Here is a 19,895-nt window from a genome sequence, read left to right as displayed (position 1 = left end):
GAACTATTGGTCAGTACTCACCTCAGCTACGGTTGTGGTTTATTACTAGTAGTTGTGTTGACTACTTGCTTGAAGACAACAATGGCAGCTGCTAGAGAAGTTAACGTAGTTAAGTATTTCTTCACTGAAAGAGCAAAGAACGTGACTGAAGGACTTTCTGGATGAAAAGATGTTTTCGCTCTTGGCATGACTTTGACTGCCTTATATGGTTTGTTGATCTCATCGGTGATGTGATACGGTGATAGATGGTTCATCCGACCACAAGCCAAGTATTTCTTTGTTAGTGCCTGCCCTTTTTCAAACTGTTTCCGATGACGACTCCCTAGATGGTTCTGTGAACAATTGTGAAAGCTCCAGAGATTCCCTAACTTTTCCTCTAACACCTTTATCGGGTTTAAATCTTCATTCCTGCAAATCATGCTCATTATCTTCAGCTGTACTGAAATGCAGTACCAACCTTTAAAACAAGATGTCCCTAAAAATGTTCTTAACAATGAACCATTTCATGATTCTCTGCAATCAGCCGCTCCTCTGTGAAAGTGAAATATGTGCAGAGACTATAATAAATGGCCCACCTATCTATCCATTTTCCATAACCAGCGTACCTAGGTACCCGGTTGGTCCATAGTCCATCCCTGAGTTTATATTGGAGGACATGAAGTTGAGACTGACCTGTGGGAAGTGGAGAGGCCTGACGGGCGTCCCAGAGGTAGTGGAGATAGTTTACATCCATCCAAAAAGTCTGAACCGCGACAGTAACCAAACACTGTCTGCTACTGACAGATTCTGACGAGACAGAATTGGAAGTTAGCATAAAGATATGTTAGATGGTTGTACTGTAGGTGTGTGGGTCGTACGACCTGCTCCTTTGGGCCAGTGGATGTGTGTGTCTGAGTGTACATTTGTTGTGTCCAGTTCTCAGGGCACCAGGAGGGCATGAGGAGCAGGAATGAGCGGCAGCGCTGGAGGAGTAGCAGTCTCTCTGCTTTAAGGAGCAGCGCTGCTTCCTGGTCAGGTGGCTGCAAGGAATCAGATACTGAGGACACTGAGGCCGGATCCTGGGTCAGTCTCAGCAAACATCACGGCTGAATCTGATGCCAGAAAAACGCTTCTGTTCGGACAAAACGTTCAGACTGACCTGAACACCAGCTGCAGCATGACGTCTTCACAGAAGAGACCATCAGAGTCCTGAACAGAGCCAGAGACAACCTCCCCAACTGACAGTAGATGGTTAAAGGTCAAAGTGAAGCTCACTCACAGATCATCAAACAGTGGATTGTAGTTCAGTGTGTTACCTGGAAAGGTGTTGTTGACCTGCTGCCAGTGTGTCCAGGATGTGCACGTTGTCATGTGTGTGCAGCAGGATGAAGGACAGGAAGGGCGCAGGAGGGCGGGCTCAGGGATGGAGCGGGAAGAGGTCCAGTACGCCGTTGTGGTTCATCACTCCTCCCCGGTCAACTACACGCAGCATGAATGTGATACATTAAAAACTAAACTGTAGTCAAACCCTGCTAAAATTATTGTCAATTATTTGTTGAATTTTCATCTGGGAAACAACTAATGTCCTGACCCAGTAGTGCCCTATGGTGGACCACAAACCCTCTCGAAATCAGGAACAATAGGAAATACAGACGTGGTGTTCCACAGGGTTCATCCTGGGTCCTATTCTCTTTTCACTGTACATGCTCAATAATTATCTTATTATGCAGACGATACCCTGCTATATTTCTTTAAATGAAATGACCTCAGTCAAATCTCTACCCTGCAAGACTGCCTAACAGCTATCATTGGATGTCAGATAACTTCCTCCACCTTAAAAAACAGAAGTCCTCATCACCATCATCAGTAGTAGTGTATCGGTCCCCCCAATGTGAAGAACAACCTACAAGTTCTTTTTGACCAACACATGAACTTTTATCAACAGTTATTTTTATTTTGTCAGTTTGTCTTTTCTCAATATCTAGAAAAGGTCATCCATGTTTGCATCTCCTGCCTTGACTACTCTAATTTACTCATTGTGTTCCTGACTTGGTCCAAATGCAACCAGACTTGTCATACGTCACACGTTACGCACCTGTGTTGGCTGATCTACATTAGCTACCAGTTATAAAGCTCTACACGGACTGGCACGACTTTCTAATGCTCCTTACTCACCTTGTGCAGAGCTGGAGCCATTACAGGGACCAGGAAACCGTTGTTAGATTAACCCAGCAACTGAGACCGGATGGAGGGATGAGGCGACCTGAGATGGACGACAGAGTTAGCTACAGCACTACATATTGCATTGGTGTGTGTGGTGTGTGTGTGTGTGTGTGTGTGTGTGGTAGATTACCTTGGTAACAGCCTAAAGAAGTCCAGTGAGTGCAGGAAGTGGACGGGCCGGGACCTGTTGACCCAAACACCATCATCATTTTTCCCGTCCCTTTTTCCCACATAAAACCTTCATTTGTCCTCCTCCTCCATCGTTCACTTCACCTCATTCTGTCATTAACACACAATTCATCACTGCATGACGTCATTTATTAATTCATCACTCGCTGTGCGGGTCGTCATGGTTACCTGCTGCCGTCGTCCTCGTCCAGGTAGTGCCAGTCCTCACTGTAAACCTGCAGCCTGGCTGGAAGGGACGGTACAGACCGGACAGACCTGTGGCCAGCACCTGTAAACACACACACACACACACACACACCAACACACACACACACACACACCACCCACACACACCCCACACACACACAGGGGTTAGGTATACCACCACACAGACACACATGCTTTTGTGGAAATTAAATTCCGTGCAGATTAGTGTGTTATTTTTATAAACTGCAGAGAATGAGGACACCTATAACAGTGAGAGGACAAATTACTCATTAATTAAAGTTTACATCTTGTTTTGACATGGAGGTGCGAGCTCCGAGGTGCTAGAAACCAGGCTAACCAACTCCTGTCTACAGCTCAATATTGATGATGATGATTCCTTTCATAAAAGAGGAAGAAGAAGAAATGAGTCGAGAATTAAAGGAGAAAACATTGTCATCATCATCGTCAAAAGCCTCATCAATAACAACAAACAACAACATCACAGCAGCAGTCTTGTTAACAATCAGGCAACCGTTCCAATCACGTGCAGACTTACTAATCCCTCTCTCTGCGTACGAGCCAATCTGCGCTGGGTTACTAATCTAATCTGCTGCATAAAGATTGAGGTCAGAGTGGTTTAAGTCTGACACACACACACACACCACCACACACACACCACCCACACACACACACACACACACTCGGCTTTGCTCGGCCTTTCACACACACACTCCCTCCCTCTCTTTCTGCCACACAGTCAGCAAAAGCAGAAACTAGCAGAGACGGAGTCGACACCGGCGTCCACTGGGGACGATTAGTTTCCCGTGCACACCACACAGGACATTTGTTGCTTTAATGTTCTTCTGTCTCCACTGTTTCGCCACTTTCCTGCATACACGGACACCGTGAGGAAACGAGCTCATTAGTTTATTACTAATGGAAAACAATGCAGACCGGAGATGAATGGAGAACTGTACCACTCATTAAACAGCCATCCCATCCAACTGAAGACTGAGTGGCTTCTTATTCTGTATGCACACACTCGAATGTAGTTTAGCTCAGTTGATGGGGTCTATTGTGGGAGATCAGTTATTTTAATTGCCTGCATTGCTATCATTTGTTTCCTGCATCTCCCAATCTTAGAAAGTTCTTATTTAGTGACTCTTTGTTTCTTTGGGTTAACTTCAGGGTAACTTCGTACAAAAGAGGCAAGCAACAGCAAAAACACGCAACGTTTTAACCTGTGCCTGAATAAATTCTCGACATTTCCAGACTTAGACACGAGACGACATGAAACTTCTACCAATACAGAATGAGCCCAGCCTTTGTCTCCTCTGTTGTCTTGGAATGAACCATCAAGGTTTGTTGACGAAGCATCCAAACTATCTGTCCTCGATGTGATGTCTGGCGGGCTGTAATTTAGCTTTGTTTGTGTGTACTTACAGGACAGAAGTACGTGTTCTCCGCGATGTGCTGGGCGACTCGAGGATCGGAGGCCGACAGGGACATGATGAGCAGCAGAGCATCTCTGGCCTGCTGACCAACCGTACCCTGTCTGATGAGAGAGACCATAACGTAACCTACCTGACTGTGAATGCCCTGATGTGTGTGTACCATAAATGTTTATCACTTTTTCCCTACTAGTGTATATGTGTGTGTAGCTGTTTGTGTGAATTATTACTCTACACTACCACGTGAGTGTGTGTGTGTGTGTGTTGTACCCTTCAAATATGTGTATGTGTGTGTACCAAATACGCGTTAACCTTGTGTCAACCCCATCTGTCTGTGTGTTTCTACCCCATCTATTTGTGTGTACCATACCTGTGTGTGTGCGTGTAGTGTACCTTTCTTGTGTGTTGTGTGTATACCCTACCTGTGTGTAAACAAGTGTTTATTGTTTGTGTATACCCGTCTCTGTGAGTGTACCCTACCTGTTTGTGTGTACAGTATGTGTGCACATGTGTTTTTGTGTACTGCACATTCAAACAAATGTGTGAGTTTGTTTTCCGTGTGTGGTGTGTGGTGTGTGTGATGTACTTCTATGGTCTACGGTACGAAACATATGTATGCACCTGTTGTTTAAGTGTCTTTACCTGTGTGTGTACCCTTAACCTCATGTGCTGATATTCTGTGCATGTTTATATTACCTGTGCATACCGTATATGTGTGTATACCAGTGCATGCATGTAGCACCTGTTTGTTATACCTTCCTCTGTGTGTGTTGTGTAGCACAGGTATGTACTGCATGCACCTTGTTGTGTGTATACCTGTGTGTGTGTGTGTGTGTGTGTGTGTGTGTGTGTGTGTGTGTACACCTACCTGTGTGTGTGTACGGTTGAGCAGGGAGAACAGCAGGAAGTTGGCGGCTCCCTGGTCCTCACTGGTGTGGAGACAGCTCCAGCACTGAGGGATCTTTGACCAGAGCCACACAGAGCTGGTTCAACAGGAGAACCAGCTCCGCCTCCACCACACCACCGCTGTCTGGAGGGGAGGGGGGGGGAACGCAGGTGATTAACTACCCAGGTAACTTTTAAACATCTTAGCAGCTACACCTGCAGCATGTGAAACCACATTTCTGCGGGTCGTACAAAGACAGATCAAATGTAACACTAAGACTGGACTTGGAGCTGAGAAAGTACACATTTGTGATTTCACCACTGAACTCACCGGTTCCAGGTCCAGCACAGGAGGCCAGCAGCATCATGAGCGGTCGTAAAACTGGTTTATGGTGCAGTAGAGGCTGCCTGGCCTGAGACAGAAGCATCTGGTACATCCTGAGCTGCTCCAGCTTCATGTCTTCAGTAAACTGCCTCCTCAGGCTCCACAGAAACAGCCTCTCCATCCACACCCTCCAGAACCACAAACTCCAGGATCGGACCCATCGCTCCCCCTGGTACGGTGCGTAACACGCATGAGACCAAAAACAAGACTCCAGTCACACATGTAGTTTTCTTTGTTCTCGTACCTTGCCCCGCCTCTCCTCCATCAGCAGGAAGAGCATGTGTTCCACTAGTTCTGGACGGCGCTGGCTTCGTCAGCCGGGATGGGACCGAGGCGTAATCCTCCGAGCTGCTAGTGTGACCGGAGAGGAAACTCAGAGCACCGGTGCTGCTGCGACCCGGTCGTGTTTCTCCAGGATCTTCACTACCTGCAGAAAAAAGGACAAAGAGAAGTCACACACCACCAACTGAGAAAATGTTTTTATATTCAAAACTTAATTATAAACAAAGAATAATAAAATTTAAATCCTTTCAGACGTAACAGATGACAGGAGGGCTGAACAAGTGAGATGAATCGAAAGAGAGGAATGTAATTCACTGTCTGGACTTGTGTTAACCTTTGACCTTGGCTGCTTCAGGACCACACACACACACACACACGAACACACAACCACCATACACTTGTACACACACAGACAGGGGGAGTGTGTGTGGTTTTCTTGGCGGGTGTAGAGAGGTTTTGTTCTAAATGGATCCTGTGTTTAAGGGCCAAAGTCTGGGTCAGTAAACACACACACACACCACACACCATACTGTCTGCCAACCATTATGAGGAAAATAGAACAGACTGAAGAGAGTGAGGTTCAAGACAGAAAACAAAGTCAGGATTGATTGATTGATTGATTGATTGATTGGTTGATTGATTATTACCTGAGCCCAGTGGTTCTTGAACACGATCATACAGGTCTCGGGGTCCACCCCTCTCAGCGTCAGAGACCTCTTCCGGATGCCCCCGACAACCACCGAGGCCATCATCTTGGCTGGCTCGTCAGGTGGCTATAGCATGTCCAGCTCTGATGGAAGGAGGGCATCAGCTGGCTTTCTTAGCCCAGGATCAGGCTCTTTCCCTGGGCTCGTTGGGCAGCTTGTGGCCTGCAGGAGACAGAGGTGGACCGACACTTTTCGGTTCAGCAGAGGTCACTGAGGTGCCTCCACGAGGGGCTTGGGTCAACATTTAACCAATCAGCTGATCGTCACACTGTGTTTCTATGAACGCTAACAAACAGCGAGAAGACAGGAGCCGAGGCAGGAACAGGAAGTACGGTACGTCAGCGGCAACAAGGCAAACAGGAAAAAATGTGAATGCATCCGAGTCCCACCTGGGCGTTCCAGGACATTCCAGGATTCCCATCGGAGTCCCCAGAAATCCTCTACAGTAAACGAACCTGTCTGCTGCTGCTGCTGCGACGACATGGACGAGCGAGCCTGCTGCCTGTAGTCCTGAGAAAGAGAGAGAGAGAGTTTACAAACCCATCCTTCAACATCTGGGACTCTAATGTGTGTGGGGTGGGGGGGATTTTGGTCCAATTTCCTGTTTGGATCATCGGGTTGTCGTTAGTCTGTACGAGAAGAATGAAAGACAAAAGAAAAGTACACGACTGATGCTGGGTTCCAGATTTCAGAGTTTCTGTAAAAGATGTTAGAGTTTGCGTATTTTGACGTATGAAATAAATTAATATGAAAAGAGAGTCATGTAAACGTGAGAGAAGTTTACAGGAATGCTGACAGGGAGCGGAGAGCAGTGTCGTGCCAGAACAGGAGCTGGGAAATGTGACTGTGCTGAGCAGCTCTATTGACATAACCTGACACTGGATGCAACAAAACACAACAAATACAGATTTCTACACATGTTGCTTCAAAAGTAAATTTAGTTTTTATTTAAAAAATATTTGGTGGTGTAATCTCGTAGTCCACTCTTGGTAATGTAGGTATGTATGTGTGTGAGCGAGTAATCTGAAACGAGACGGTGAGGTTTAATCCCTGTGTGTGTGTGTGTGTGTGTGTGGTGTGTGTGTGTGTGGTGTGTGTGTGTGTGTGTGTGTGTGTGTTTTAAGGTCAGACAGTCACCTGCCATCACACAAACCAGGGATTAAACACACACACACACACACACACACACACACACACCACACACACACACACTTCAGATCAGATTTTCTGACCTATTTTTGTTTTTAATTCACAAAAAAAACAGCGGGATGTTTGGCTGATTGAGTTTTAAATTAATTCTGATAATCAAACCTTTAAGTTTAAGTTCTAGGTCTAAGTCACATCCTGCACGTTCGTAGATTTTCAAAGTAAAACAAACACTGATGTTGAATGTTCTCTCAGAAAGCGCACACGTGTTAATCTCCTGTTGGTTCCAGCTGTTTGTTTCTCACAGAAAACTGTTTGCAAGTCCACAAACCAAAATCTGCTGGTGCAGTTACAACAATCAGCTAAATTAATTCATCAGTTCAAACACTCACAGCTCAGATACTGTACGTACTTTTGCTTAAACTTAAAACATTTATGTTAATTAAAACTAATTATTCAGTTATATCAGGTAACTTTCGTCTGACTGAGACTTTCCAAACTGCATTGAAACTGTTACTCCAATACTCCAATACAAGTACACGTCCTGCATTCAAAACCTCAGTAAGTACGTGAAGTATACAAGGATAATTCAGAGAATGCATCACGCTGCATTTTACGGCTGTAGAAGTTTCAGGTTGAGCTCATTTGAGCTGCTTTGTGTTCTGTTGTGTGGTTTAATACATCACGGTCTATACGATCATCATGTGTTTGCCTCTGAAACTTCAGTTTTCATAAGAAAACTGTTTTTACAGCTAATCCAAGATGTTTCGAGTTATTTATCGTTACACTCTGCACTATCTGAACTCTACACACAGATTTTATGATGATAACTGGACAGGAAAGCAAGAACAGGTCGTCACAGGAGTGCAGATGCCTCTGAGATGTAGTAGAGAAGACGTAAATAAAACTTATCATTAAATGAACTCTGAACTCTGAATATTCAGCTGTGGGTGTGTAGAGTACAACAACCTCAAGTACTCGAGTAAATGTACTTTCTGGTTCAGGAAACTCAGTGACTTGAGCTCATTGTTTGTCAGCTGACCCTGAACGCACCACCGTACAGTGTGTGTGTGTGGTGGTGTGTGTGTGTGTGTGTGTTGTGGGTCAGTGTGTCACTGAACTGTGTGAGCACGCTGCTCAGTCTTAATACTTCTTACATCACACCACCTGAGTGTGTGTACCAGCATTACTCAGCAAAACACACACACACACACACACACACACACACCACACACACACACACACACACACACACACACACTCGTGTATAACTTCTATGTGTTTCTAAATTTTTGTTTTCTGTTTTTTTGTGTTATTGTCTTTTAAATAATCTTTAATCTGTTTATATCTCTGACTGAACATTTTTATTTCAGATTTTAAACTCAGATTATTCTTCTCCCGGGTCAAACTCAGACATTATTTAATCCTCCACACATATATAATATATATTCTGTCTATAGTGAAGCCTGCACAGACATTATTTAATACTCCACACATGTATAATATATATTCTGTCTATAGTGAAGCCTGCACAGACTGAGCTGACCCTGTCACACGGGTCTTACCTCGGCTGAAGGAATGTCAGTGTCTCCTGTCCCACAAACAAACAAACAAACAAACAAACAAACAAACAAACAAACAAACAGAGCTGAAGTGTCTTCAAACTCGGTCCCGCTCCATAAATCGTCTCTCTCTCTTCCACCCGGATGGTTTCGGTTTGTTTCGACCCGGTTCTGCCGCAGCTCCGCTCCTCAGGCTTTAATCCGCTCAGCTGTCAATCACTGCGCTGCTGGCTGCTAGGTAACCGTGTGGCCCCGCCCACAGAGGCAGCAAACCACGCCCCCTCAAAACAGTCTGAATATATACAACATATATATGTTTTATATTTACTATTTTAAGGTATTATATCTACATGAACCGTCATGTGGAGACGTATTTTTATTATTCTCTATTTATACATTCATTCATTATCAGATTTTACTATTATATATTAGTCATCTATTTATATATTTATAAATGTTTTATACTTTTTACTATTTATTATAAACTCAAGGTACTTTCATAAAAATCAGTGTCTTGTTCGCCTCCTGTCACATATACAGTTATCATATATATTCATAATAGATATATAATTGTAGTTTCCCCTCTAAACTTCTCACATGGTTTTTTTTAATAACTTGACCAAACTCAGACACTGAACCTTAAAATAAGCGTAATTTAATTTAATTATATAAAATAGTTTTTGTTTTTGCTCCTTAGTCATTTAAGTATTTATATAATACTAATTATGGCACCTTTCCAACTTTAAAACACTGATTTTACCTCTATGTGAACTTCAGCTCAGTGTTTGTCACTTATAGATCTATATGAACTTCTGTTCATTATTTGGAATGACTGAAACTGAATTGTATTGTATTTGAATGTGCTTCAGTTCACTCTTCTTCCATCAGGTCTGTCTTTACACCTGCTCCTGTCTGCAGAGGAGTCCGTGCTGCACTCTGCTGGCAACATATGAGAACTGAAGTGATTTCATTATTTCACATCATGATTAATCTGGATCTTGTGGTGAACATTTTCATTCTCTGCAAGTGATTAAAACAAGTTTTACCACAAAGAAAAGAAATTAAGTAATTTAAGTTTTTCAGGGAATTTGTTTATGCATTCATGTGAAAGTATTTAATAATATTCTGTGAGTTCATAAACAGCTTGATACGTTCACTGTGGGCCTTTAAAATAAACTAAAGTTTCACACATGAAGCTGTGTCAGCGTCTGCTGCCAGTCCAGACCTGTTACACCTGTTCACACCGTTTGTTATCTGCACTCTGTGTTCGGTTTCAGTCCCTTCCTGCACACACATTGCACTCCCTGCTGAAATCATTGCATCTTTTATTATTCATAATGTGAATTTTTATGCATGTGCACTCCAGGTGGATTGGACTGAATTCTCAGCTATATTTGCATTAATAAAAAACACTGATGATGTTTAAACTGTGCAGCCTGAATAAACAGTGAAACATAAACCATCTCTCAGCTACTGTTTCACACAAGACTAATAAAAAATTAATAAAATGTGACTCAACGTGTAAGTATAGCACATGTGCTATATGTACTATACTATTTTTATTTTATTTTTTTATTTTGTCCTCAATCTATTTTTACTTTTTTAAATTATTTCATTTAATTGTATTTTAAATATTTTTATTTTTATTATATCATTATTATTATTTTATTGGTTTAGTTAATAGGTGCACGGAGGGTTATGAGGAGGTGGGGGTCGGAGGGGGAGGGGAGTTGGGGAGGGGGGGGTAGGAGAGGGGAGGTGGGGAGGAGGGCATGGGCGGGGGAGTGGGACTGGGGAGGAGGAGGGCGGGATTAGGCGGAGGGGGGCCGCAGCGAGGGTGACGGGGTGAAACGGAGGGGAAGGTAAGGGGAGGGGGGAAAGAGGGGGAGGGGGGGGCAGGAGGTAGTTTATGAGTGGGGGAGGAAGAGGGGTACAGCGCGCGCGCGGGGGCCTCCGCCGCCGGGGGTGTTGGGGGAGAGAGGGGACAAGAGGAAGCACAAAAGAGAATAAGAAGGATAAAAAAGACAAAGAGGAAAAAACGAATCAAGTGAAAGGAAAATGAATGGAAAAAGGAAAAAGAGAGGGAGGACAAAAGTATAAGAAAAAAGAACGAAAGAAATACGAAACAGTCACAATAAAAAGAAATGAACATAAAACAAAATATAAAAGGAGACGAACACAAAGAACAACATAAAAGAACATATTAACAAACATTAAGATAAACCTAGTGACCTATTCTAACCAAATCAACATAATAATAAGGATATAAGAAATAAATAAAAAATATTTTAAAAATACAATTAAATTGAAAATACTTTAACAAAGTAAAAATAGATTGGGACAAAATAAAAAATAAAATAAATAATAGTATAGTACATATAGCACACATGTGCTATACTAACACGTTGAGTCACATTTTATTAATTTTTTATTAGTCTTGTGTGAAACAGTAGCTGGAGAGATGTTTATGTTTCACTGTTTATTCAGGCTGCACAGTTTAAACATCATCAGTGTTTTTATTAATGCAAATATAGCTGAGAATTCAGTCCAATCCACCTGGAGTGCACATGCATAAAAATTCACATTATGAATAATAAAAGATGCAAATGAATTCAGCAGGGAGTGCAATGTGTGTGCAGAAAGAGACTGAAACCGAACACAGAGTGCAGATAACAAACAGGTGTGAACAGGTATGAACAGGTCTGGACTGGCAGCAGACGCTGACACAGAGCTTCATGTGTGAAACTTTAGTTTATTTCAAAGGCCCACAGTGAACATGGGCTTATAAATGTTATCAAGCTGTTTATGAACTCACACTGTCAGAATATTATTTAATACTTTCACATGAATGCATCAACAAATTCCCTGAAAAACTTAATTTACTTCATTTCTTCTCTTTGTGGTAAAACTTGTTTTAATCACTTGCAGAGAATGAAAATGTTCCACCACAAAGATCCATGAATTAATCATGATTGTGAAATAATGAAATCACTTCAGTTCTCATATGTTGCCAGCAGAGTGCAGCACGGACTCCTCTGCAGACAGGAGCAGGTGTAAAGACAGACCTCTGATGGAAGAAGAGTGAACTGAAACACATTTAAAGACAATACAATTAAATTTCAGTCATTCCAAATAACAGAAGTTCATATAAAAGTGACAAACACTGAGCTGAAGTTCACATAGAGGTAAAATCAGTGTTTTAAAATTGGAAAGGTGCCATAATTGGTATTATATAAATACTTTAAATGACTTAAGGAGCAAAAACTATTTTATCATTAAATTAAATTACACTTATTTTAAGGTCCAGTGTCTGAGTTTGGTCAAGTTATTAAAATAAAACCATGTGAGAAGTTTAGAGGGGAAACTACAATTATATATCATATATATTATGAATATATATATATATAGATATACTGTATATGTGACAAGAGGCGCAACAAGGCACTCATTTTTATGAAAGTACCTTGAGTTTATAATAAATAGTAATAGTAAAAAGTAATAAAACATTTATAAATATATAAATAGATGGACTAAATATATAATAGTAAAATCTGATAATGAATGAATGTATAAATAGAGAAATAAATAAAAATACGTCTCCACATGCCGGTTCATGTACATATAATACCTTAAAATAGTAAATATAAAACATATAAATGTTGTTTATATTCAGACTGTTTTTGAGGGGGCGTGGTTTGCTGCCTCTGTGGGCGGGGCCACACGGTTACCTAGCAGCCAGCAGCGCAGTGATTGACAGCTGAGCGGATTAAAGCCTGAGGAGCGGAGCTGCGGCAGAACCGGGTCGAAACAAACCGAAACCACCCGGTTAGAAGAGAGAGAGAGACGATTTATGGAGCGGGACCGAGTTTGAAGACACTTCAGCTCTGTTTGTTTGTTTGTGGGACAGGAGACACTGACATTCCTTCAGCCGAGGTAAGACCCGTGTGACAGGGTCAGCTCAGTCTGTGCAGGCTTCACTATAGACAGAATATATATTATACATGTGTGGAGTATTAAATAATGTCTGTGTTTGACCCGGGAGAAGAATAATCTGAGTTTAAAATCTGAAATAATAAATGTTCAGTCAGAGATATAAACAGATTAAAGATTATTTATAAAGACAATAACACAAAAAAAAACAGAAAACAAAAGTTCTAGAAACACAGAAGTTATACGTGTGTGTGTGTGTGTGTGTTTTGCTGAGTAATGCTGGTACACACACACAGGTGTGTGTGATGTAAGAAGTATTAAGACTGAGCAGCGTGCTCACACAGTTCAGTGACACTAACTGACCCACACACACACACACACACACACACACACACACACACACACACTGTACGGTGGTGCGTTCAGGGTCAGCTGACAAACAATGAGCTCAAGTCATTGAGTTTCCTGAACCAGAAAGTACATTTACTCGAGTACTCGAGGTTTGTTTGTACTCTACTACACCTCACAGCTGAATATTCAGTGTTCAGAGTTAATTTAATGATGGAATAGGTTTTATTTACGTCTTCTCTACTACATCTCAGAGGCATCTGCACACCTGTGACGACCTGTTCTTGCTTTCCTGTCCAGTGAACGTCATAAAATCTGTGTGTAGAGTTCAGATAGTGCAGAGTGTAACGATAAATAACTCGAAACACTCTTGGATTAGCTGTAAAAACAGTTTTTCTTATGAAAACTGAAGTTTCAGAGGCAAACACGTGATGATCTTATAGACCGTGATGTATTAAACCACACAACAGAACACAAAGCAGTTCAAATGAGCTCAACCTGAAACTTCTACAGCCGTAAAATGCAGCGTGATGCATTCTCTGAATTATCCTCGTATACTTTCACGTACTTTACTGAGGTTTTGAATGCAGGACGTGTACTTGTATTGGAGTATTGGAGTAATCAGTTCAATGCAGTTTGGAAAGTCTCAGTCAGACGAAAGTTACCTGATATAACTGAATAATTAGTTTTAATTAACAATAAATGTTTTAAGTTTAAGCAAAAGTATGTACAGTATCTGAGCTGTGAGTGTTTGAATTGATGAATTAATTTAGCTGATTGTTGTTACTGCACCAGCAGATTTTGGTTTGTGGACTTTGCAAACAGTTTTCTGTGAGAAACAAACAGCTGGAATCCAACAGGAGATTAACACGTGTGCGCTTTCTGAGAGAACATTCAACATCAGTGTCTTTGTGTTTTACTTTGAAAATCTACAAGTTTGCAGGATGTGACTTAGACCTAGAACTTAAACTTAAAGGTTTGATTATCAGAATTAATTTAAAACTCAATCATCCAAACATCCCGCTGTTTTTTTTGTGAATTAAAAACAAAAATAGGTCAGAAAATCTGAATCTGAACCTGTGTGTGTGTGTGTGTGTGTGTGTGTGTGTGTGTGTTTAATCCCTGGTTTGTGTGATGGCATGTGACTGTCTGACCTTATCTCTCACACACACACACACACACACACACACACACACACACACAGGGATTAAAACTCACCGTCTCGTTTCAGATTACTTCGCTCACACACATACATACCTACATTACCAAGAGTGGACTACGAGATTACACCAACCAAATATTTTTTAAATAAAAACTAAATTTACTTTTGAAGCAACATTGTGTAGAAATCTGTATTTGTTGTGTTTTGTCTCGTCAGAGTTATGTCCATAGAGGCTGCTCAGCACAGTCACATTTCCCAGCTCCTGTTCTGGCACGACACTTGCGCCGCTCCCTGTCAGCATTCCCTGTAAACTACTTCTCATCGTTTACATGACTCTCTCTTTTCATATTAATTTATTTCATACGTCAAAATACTCAAACTCTAAACATCTTTTACAGAAACTCCAGCATCAGTCGTGTACTTTTCTTTTTGTCTTTCATTCTTCTCGTACAGACTAACGACAACTCCATGATCCAAACAGGAAATTGGACCAAAATCCCCCCCACACACACACACATTAGAGTCCCAGATGTTGAAGGATGGGTTTGTAAACTCTCTCTCTCTCTCTTTCTCAGGACTACAGGCAGCAGGCTCGCTCGTCCATGTCGTCGCAGCAGCAGACAGGTTCGTTTACTGTAGAGGATTTCTTGGGGAGCTCCGATGGGAATTCCTGGAATGTCCTGGAACGCCCAGGGTGGGACTTTGGATGCATTCACATTTTTTCCTGTTTGCCTTGTTGCCGCTGACGTACCGTACTTCCTGTTCCTGCCTCGGCTCCTGTCTTCTCTGCTGTTTGTTAGCATTCATAGAAACACAGTGTGACGATCAGCTGATCATCCATTGGTTAAATGTTGACCCAAGCCCCTCGTGGAGGGACCTCAGTGACCTCTGCTGAACTGAAAAGTGTCGGTCCACCTCTGTCTCCTGCAGGCCACAAGCTGCCCAACGAGCCCAGGGAAAGAGCCTGATCCTGGGCTAAGAAAGCCAGCTGATGCCCTCCTTCCATCAGAGCTGGAACATGCTATAGCCACCTGACGAGCCAGCCAAGATGATGGCCTCGGTGGTTGTCGGGGGCATCCGGAAGAGGTCTCTGACGCTGAGAGGGGTGGACCCCGAGACCTGTATGATCGTGTTCAAGAACCACTGGGCTCAGGTAATAATCAATCAACCAATCAATCAATCAATCAATCAGTCCTGACTTTGTTTCTGTCTTTTGAACCTCACTCTCTTCAGTCTGTCCTATTTTCCTCATAATGGTTGGCAGACAGTGTGTGTGTGTGTGTGTGTGTGTGTGTGTGTGTGTGTGTGTGTGTGTGTGTGTGTTACTGACCCAGACTTTGGCCCTTAAACACAGGATCCATTTAGAACAAAACCTCTCTACACCCGCCAAGAAAACCCACACACACTCCCCCTGTCTGTGTGTGTACAAGTGTATTGTGTGTGTGTGTGTGTGTGTGGTCCTGAAGCAGCCAAGGTCAAAGGTTAACACAAGTCCAGACAGTGAATTACATTCCTCTCTTTCGATTCATCTCTACTTGTTCAGCCCTCCTGTCATCTGTTACGTCTGAAACTTCTCAGAAGGATTTTAATTTTATTATTCTTTGTTTATAATTAGGTTTGAATATAAAAACATCTTCTCAGTTGGTGTGTGACTTCTCTTTGTCCTTTTTTCTGCAGGTAGTGAAGATCCTGGAGAAACACGAGCCGGGTCGCAGCAGCACCGGTGCTCTGAGTTTCCTCTCCGGTCACACTAGCAGCTCTGGAGGATTACGCCTCGGTCCCATCCCGGCTGACGAAGCCAGCGCCGTCCAGAACTATGTGGAACACATGCTCTTCCTGCTGATGGAGGAAGAGGCGGGGCAAGGTACGAGAACAAAGAAAACTACATGTGTGACTGGAGTCTTGTTTTTGGTCTCATGTGTGTTATGCACCGTTACCAGGGGGAGCGATGGGTCCGATCCTGGAGTTTGTGGTTCTGGAGGGTGTGATGGAGAGGCTGTTTCTGTGGAGCCTGAGGAGGCAGTTTACTGAAGACATGAAGCTGGAGCAGCTCAGGATGTACCAGATGCTTCTGTCTCAGGCCAGGCAGCCTCTACTGCACCATAAACCAGTTTTACGCCCGCTCATGATGCTGCTGGCCTCCTGCGCTGGACCTGGAACCGGTGAGTCAGTGGTGAAATCACAAATTTGTACTTTCTTCAGCTCCAAGTCCAGTCTTGGTGATCTGTCTTTGTACGACCCTGCAGAAATGTGGTTTCACATGCTGCAGGTGTAGCTGCTAAGATGTTTAAACAGTTACCTGGGTAGTTAATCACCTGCGCCCCCCCCCCTCCAGACAGCGGTGGTGTGGTGGAGGCGGAGCTGGTTCTCCTGTTGAACCAGCTCTGTGTGGCTCTGGTCAAAGATCCCTCAGTGCTGGAGCTGTTCTTCCACACCAGTGAGGACCAGGGAGCCGCCAACTTCCTGCTGTTCTCCCTGCTCATACCGTACACACACAGGTAGGTGTACACACACACACACATAGGTATACACACAACAAGGTGCATGCACTACATACCTGTGCTACACACACACACACAGAGGAAGGTACACACAAACAGGTGCTACATGCATGCACTGGTATACACACATATACGGTATGCACAGGTATATAAACATGCACAGATATCAGCACATGTAGGTTAAGGGTACACACACAGGTAAAGACACTTAAACAACAGGTGCATACATGTTTCGTATCCGTAGGACTCATAGAAGTACATGCACACACACACACACACAGCTGAAAACAAACTCACATTTGTTTGAATGTGCAGTACACAAAAACACACGTACATGTGCACACATACACACAAACAGGTAGGGTACACTCACAGAGACGGGTATACACAAACAATAAACACTTGTTCACACACAGGTAGGGTATACACACAACACACAAGAAAGGTACACTACACACACACACACACAGGTATGGTACACATAAATAGATGGGGTAGAAACACATGCAGACAGATGGGGTTGACACAAAGGTATACGTGTATTTGGTACACACACACACACACACATATTGGAAGGGTACACACACACACACACTCACGGTGGTAGGGTAGAGTAATAATTCACACAAACAGCTACACACACATATACACTAGTAGGGAGAAGGTGATAAACATTTATGGTACACACACATTCAGGGTACATTCACATAGTTCAGGTAGGTTACGTTATGGTCTCTCTCACTCAGACAGGGTACGGTTGGTCAGCAGGCCAGAGATGCTCTGCTGCTCATCATGTCCCTGTCGGCCTCCGATCCTCGAGTCGCCCAGCACATCGCGGAGAACACGTACTTCTGTCCTGTAAGTACACACACACAAAGCTAAATTACAGCCCGCCAGACATCACATCGAGGACAGATAGTTTGGATGCTTCGTCAACAAACCTTGATGGTTCATTCCATGACAACAGAGGAGACGATGGCTGGGCTCATTCTCTATTGGTAGAAGTTTCATGGTCGTCTTGTGTCTAAAAGTCTGGAAATGTCGAGAATTTATTCAGGCACAGGTTAAACGTTGCGTTGTTTTGCTGTTGCTTGCCTCTTTTGTACGAAGTTACCCTGAAGTTATACCTCCAAAGAAACAAAGAGTCACTAAATAAGAACTTTTCTAAGATTGGGAGATGCATGGAAACAAATGAATAGCAATGCAGGCAATTAAAATAACTGATCTCCCACATAGACCCCATCAACTGAGCTAAACTACATTCGAGTGTGTGCATACAGAATAAGAAGCCACTCAGTCTTCAGTGGATGGGATGGCTGTTTATATGAGTGGTACAGTTCTCCATTCATCTCCGGTCTGCATTGTTTTCTCATTATGTAATAAACTAATGAGCTCGTTTCCTCACGGTGTCCGTGTATGCAGGAAAAGTGGCGAAACAGTGGAGACAGAAGAACATTAAAGCAAGAAATGTCCTGTGTGGTGTGCACGGGAAACTAATCGTCCCCAGTGGTCGCCGGTGTCGACTCCGTCTCTGCTAGTTTCTGCTTTTGTGTGGCAGAAAGAGAGGGAGGGAGTGTGTGTGAAAGGGCGAGCAAAGCTGAGTGTGTGTGTGTGTGTGTGTGTGTCAGACTTAAACCACTCTGACCTCAATCTTTATGCAGCAGATTAGATTAGTAACCCAGCGCAGGATTGGCTCGTACGCAGAGAGAGGGATTAGTAAGTCTGCACGTGATTGGACGGTTGCCTGATTGTTAACAAGACTGCTGCTGCTGCTGATGCTGTTGTTGTTGTTATTGATGAGGCTGTTGATGATGATGTTGTTGTTGTTATTGATGAGGCTGTTGACGATGATGATGACAATGTTTTCTCCTTTAATTCTCAACTCATTTCTCTCTTTCTTCCTCTGTTATGAAAGGAATCATCATCATCAATATTGAGCTGTAGACAGGAGTTGGTTAGCCTGGTTCTAGCACCTCGAGCTCGCACCTCCATGTCCAAAACAAGATGTAAACTGTTAATTAATGAGTAATTTGTCTCTCCTCTGTTTATAGGTGTCCTCATTCTCTGCAGTTTATAAAAATAACACACTAATCTGCGCTGGAATTTAATTTCTATAAAAGCATGTGTGTCTGTGTGTGTGTATATCTAACCCCCATATGTGTGTGTGTGTGTGTGTGTGTGTGTGTGTGTGTGTGTACAGGTGCTGGCCACAGGTCTGTCCGGTCTGTACTCGTCCCTTCCAGCCAGGCTGCAGGTTTACAGTGAGGACTGGCACTACCTGGACGAGGACGACTGGCAGCAGGTAACCATGACGACCCGCACAGCGAGTGAATGAATTAATAAATGACGTCATGGCAGTGATGAATTGGTTGTTAATGACAGAATGAGGTTAAGTGAACGATGGAGGATGGAGGACAAATGAAGGTTTTATATGCGGGAAAAAGGGGACGGGAATAAATGCATGATGGTGTTTGGGTCAACAGGTCCCAGCTCTCGTCCACTTCCTGCACTCACTGGACTTCTGTAGTGCTGTTACCAAGGTAATCTACACACACACACACACACACACACACACACACACACACACCAATGCAATGAATAGTAGTGCTGTAGCTAACTCTGTCTGTCCATCTCAGGTCGCTCATCCCTCCATCCGGTCTCAGTTGCTGGGTTACATCTACAACGGCTTCCTGGTGCCTGTAATGGCTCCAGCTCTGCACAAGGTGAGTAAGCAAGCATTAGAAAGTCGTGCCAGTCCATGTAGAGCTTTATAACTGGTAGCTAATGTAGATCAGCCAACACAGGTGCGTAACGTGTGACATATGATAAGTCTGGTTGCATTTTGGACCAAGTCAAGACACAAATGAGTAAATTAGAGTAGTCAAGGCAGGAGGAGACGCAAACATGGATGACCTTTTCTAGATATTGAGAAAAGACAAACTGACAAAATAAAAATAAC

At 43.1% G+C, this 19,895-nt stretch overlaps 3 protein-coding genes across 5 annotated transcripts in view; 2 read left to right on the top strand and 1 right to left on the bottom strand.

Annotated features, from left to right (window-relative positions):
• Positions 1-19,895, top strand: part of LOC104935020 (butyrophilin-like protein 2) — a gene marked incomplete at its 3' end in the record, with an annotated part of 550,859 nt that overhangs the window by 65,150 nt on the left and 465,814 nt on the right. The gene's annotated exons all lie outside the window — the stretch shown is intronic.
• Positions 1-19,895, bottom strand: part of LOC104935135 (V-set domain-containing T-cell activation inhibitor 1) — a 592,626-nt gene that overhangs the window by 421,118 nt on the left and 151,613 nt on the right. The gene's annotated exons all lie outside the window — the stretch shown is intronic.
• Positions 1-19,895, top strand: part of LOC104937300 (protein FAM160A1) — a 36,507-nt gene that overhangs the window by 10,768 nt on the left and 5,844 nt on the right. The window contains exons 1-10 of one of the 3 annotated variants that reach the window (XM_027287549.1): positions 12,753-12,928; positions 15,011-15,059; positions 15,366-15,588; positions 16,113-16,299; positions 16,376-16,597; positions 16,771-16,933; positions 17,683-17,794; positions 19,137-19,238; positions 19,420-19,476; positions 19,573-19,659. In XM_027287549.1, coding sequence (XP_027143350.1) covers positions 15,484-15,588; positions 16,113-16,299; positions 16,376-16,597; positions 16,771-16,933; positions 17,683-17,794; positions 19,137-19,238; positions 19,420-19,476; positions 19,573-19,659 — 1,035 coding nt within the window. In that variant the 5' untranslated portion in view covers positions 12,753-12,928; positions 15,011-15,059; positions 15,366-15,483. Of the gene's footprint in view, positions 1-12,752; positions 12,929-15,010; positions 15,060-15,115; positions 15,589-16,112; positions 16,300-16,375; positions 16,598-16,770; positions 16,934-17,682; positions 17,795-19,136; positions 19,239-19,419; positions 19,477-19,572; positions 19,660-19,895 lie in introns of those variants that run through there. The other 2 variants (XM_027287547.1, XM_027287548.1) reach the window with 2 other exon arrangements.

This window comes from Larimichthys crocea, chromosome XIV (genome assembly GCF_000972845.2).
Source record: "Larimichthys crocea isolate SSNF chromosome XIV, L_crocea_2.0, whole genome shotgun sequence".
Lineage (NCBI taxonomy): Eukaryota > Metazoa > Chordata > Actinopteri > Sciaenidae > Larimichthys > Larimichthys crocea.
The sequence above is the reverse complement of the archived record's forward strand: the minus strand, read 5'-3'. Positions and strand labels throughout refer to the sequence as shown.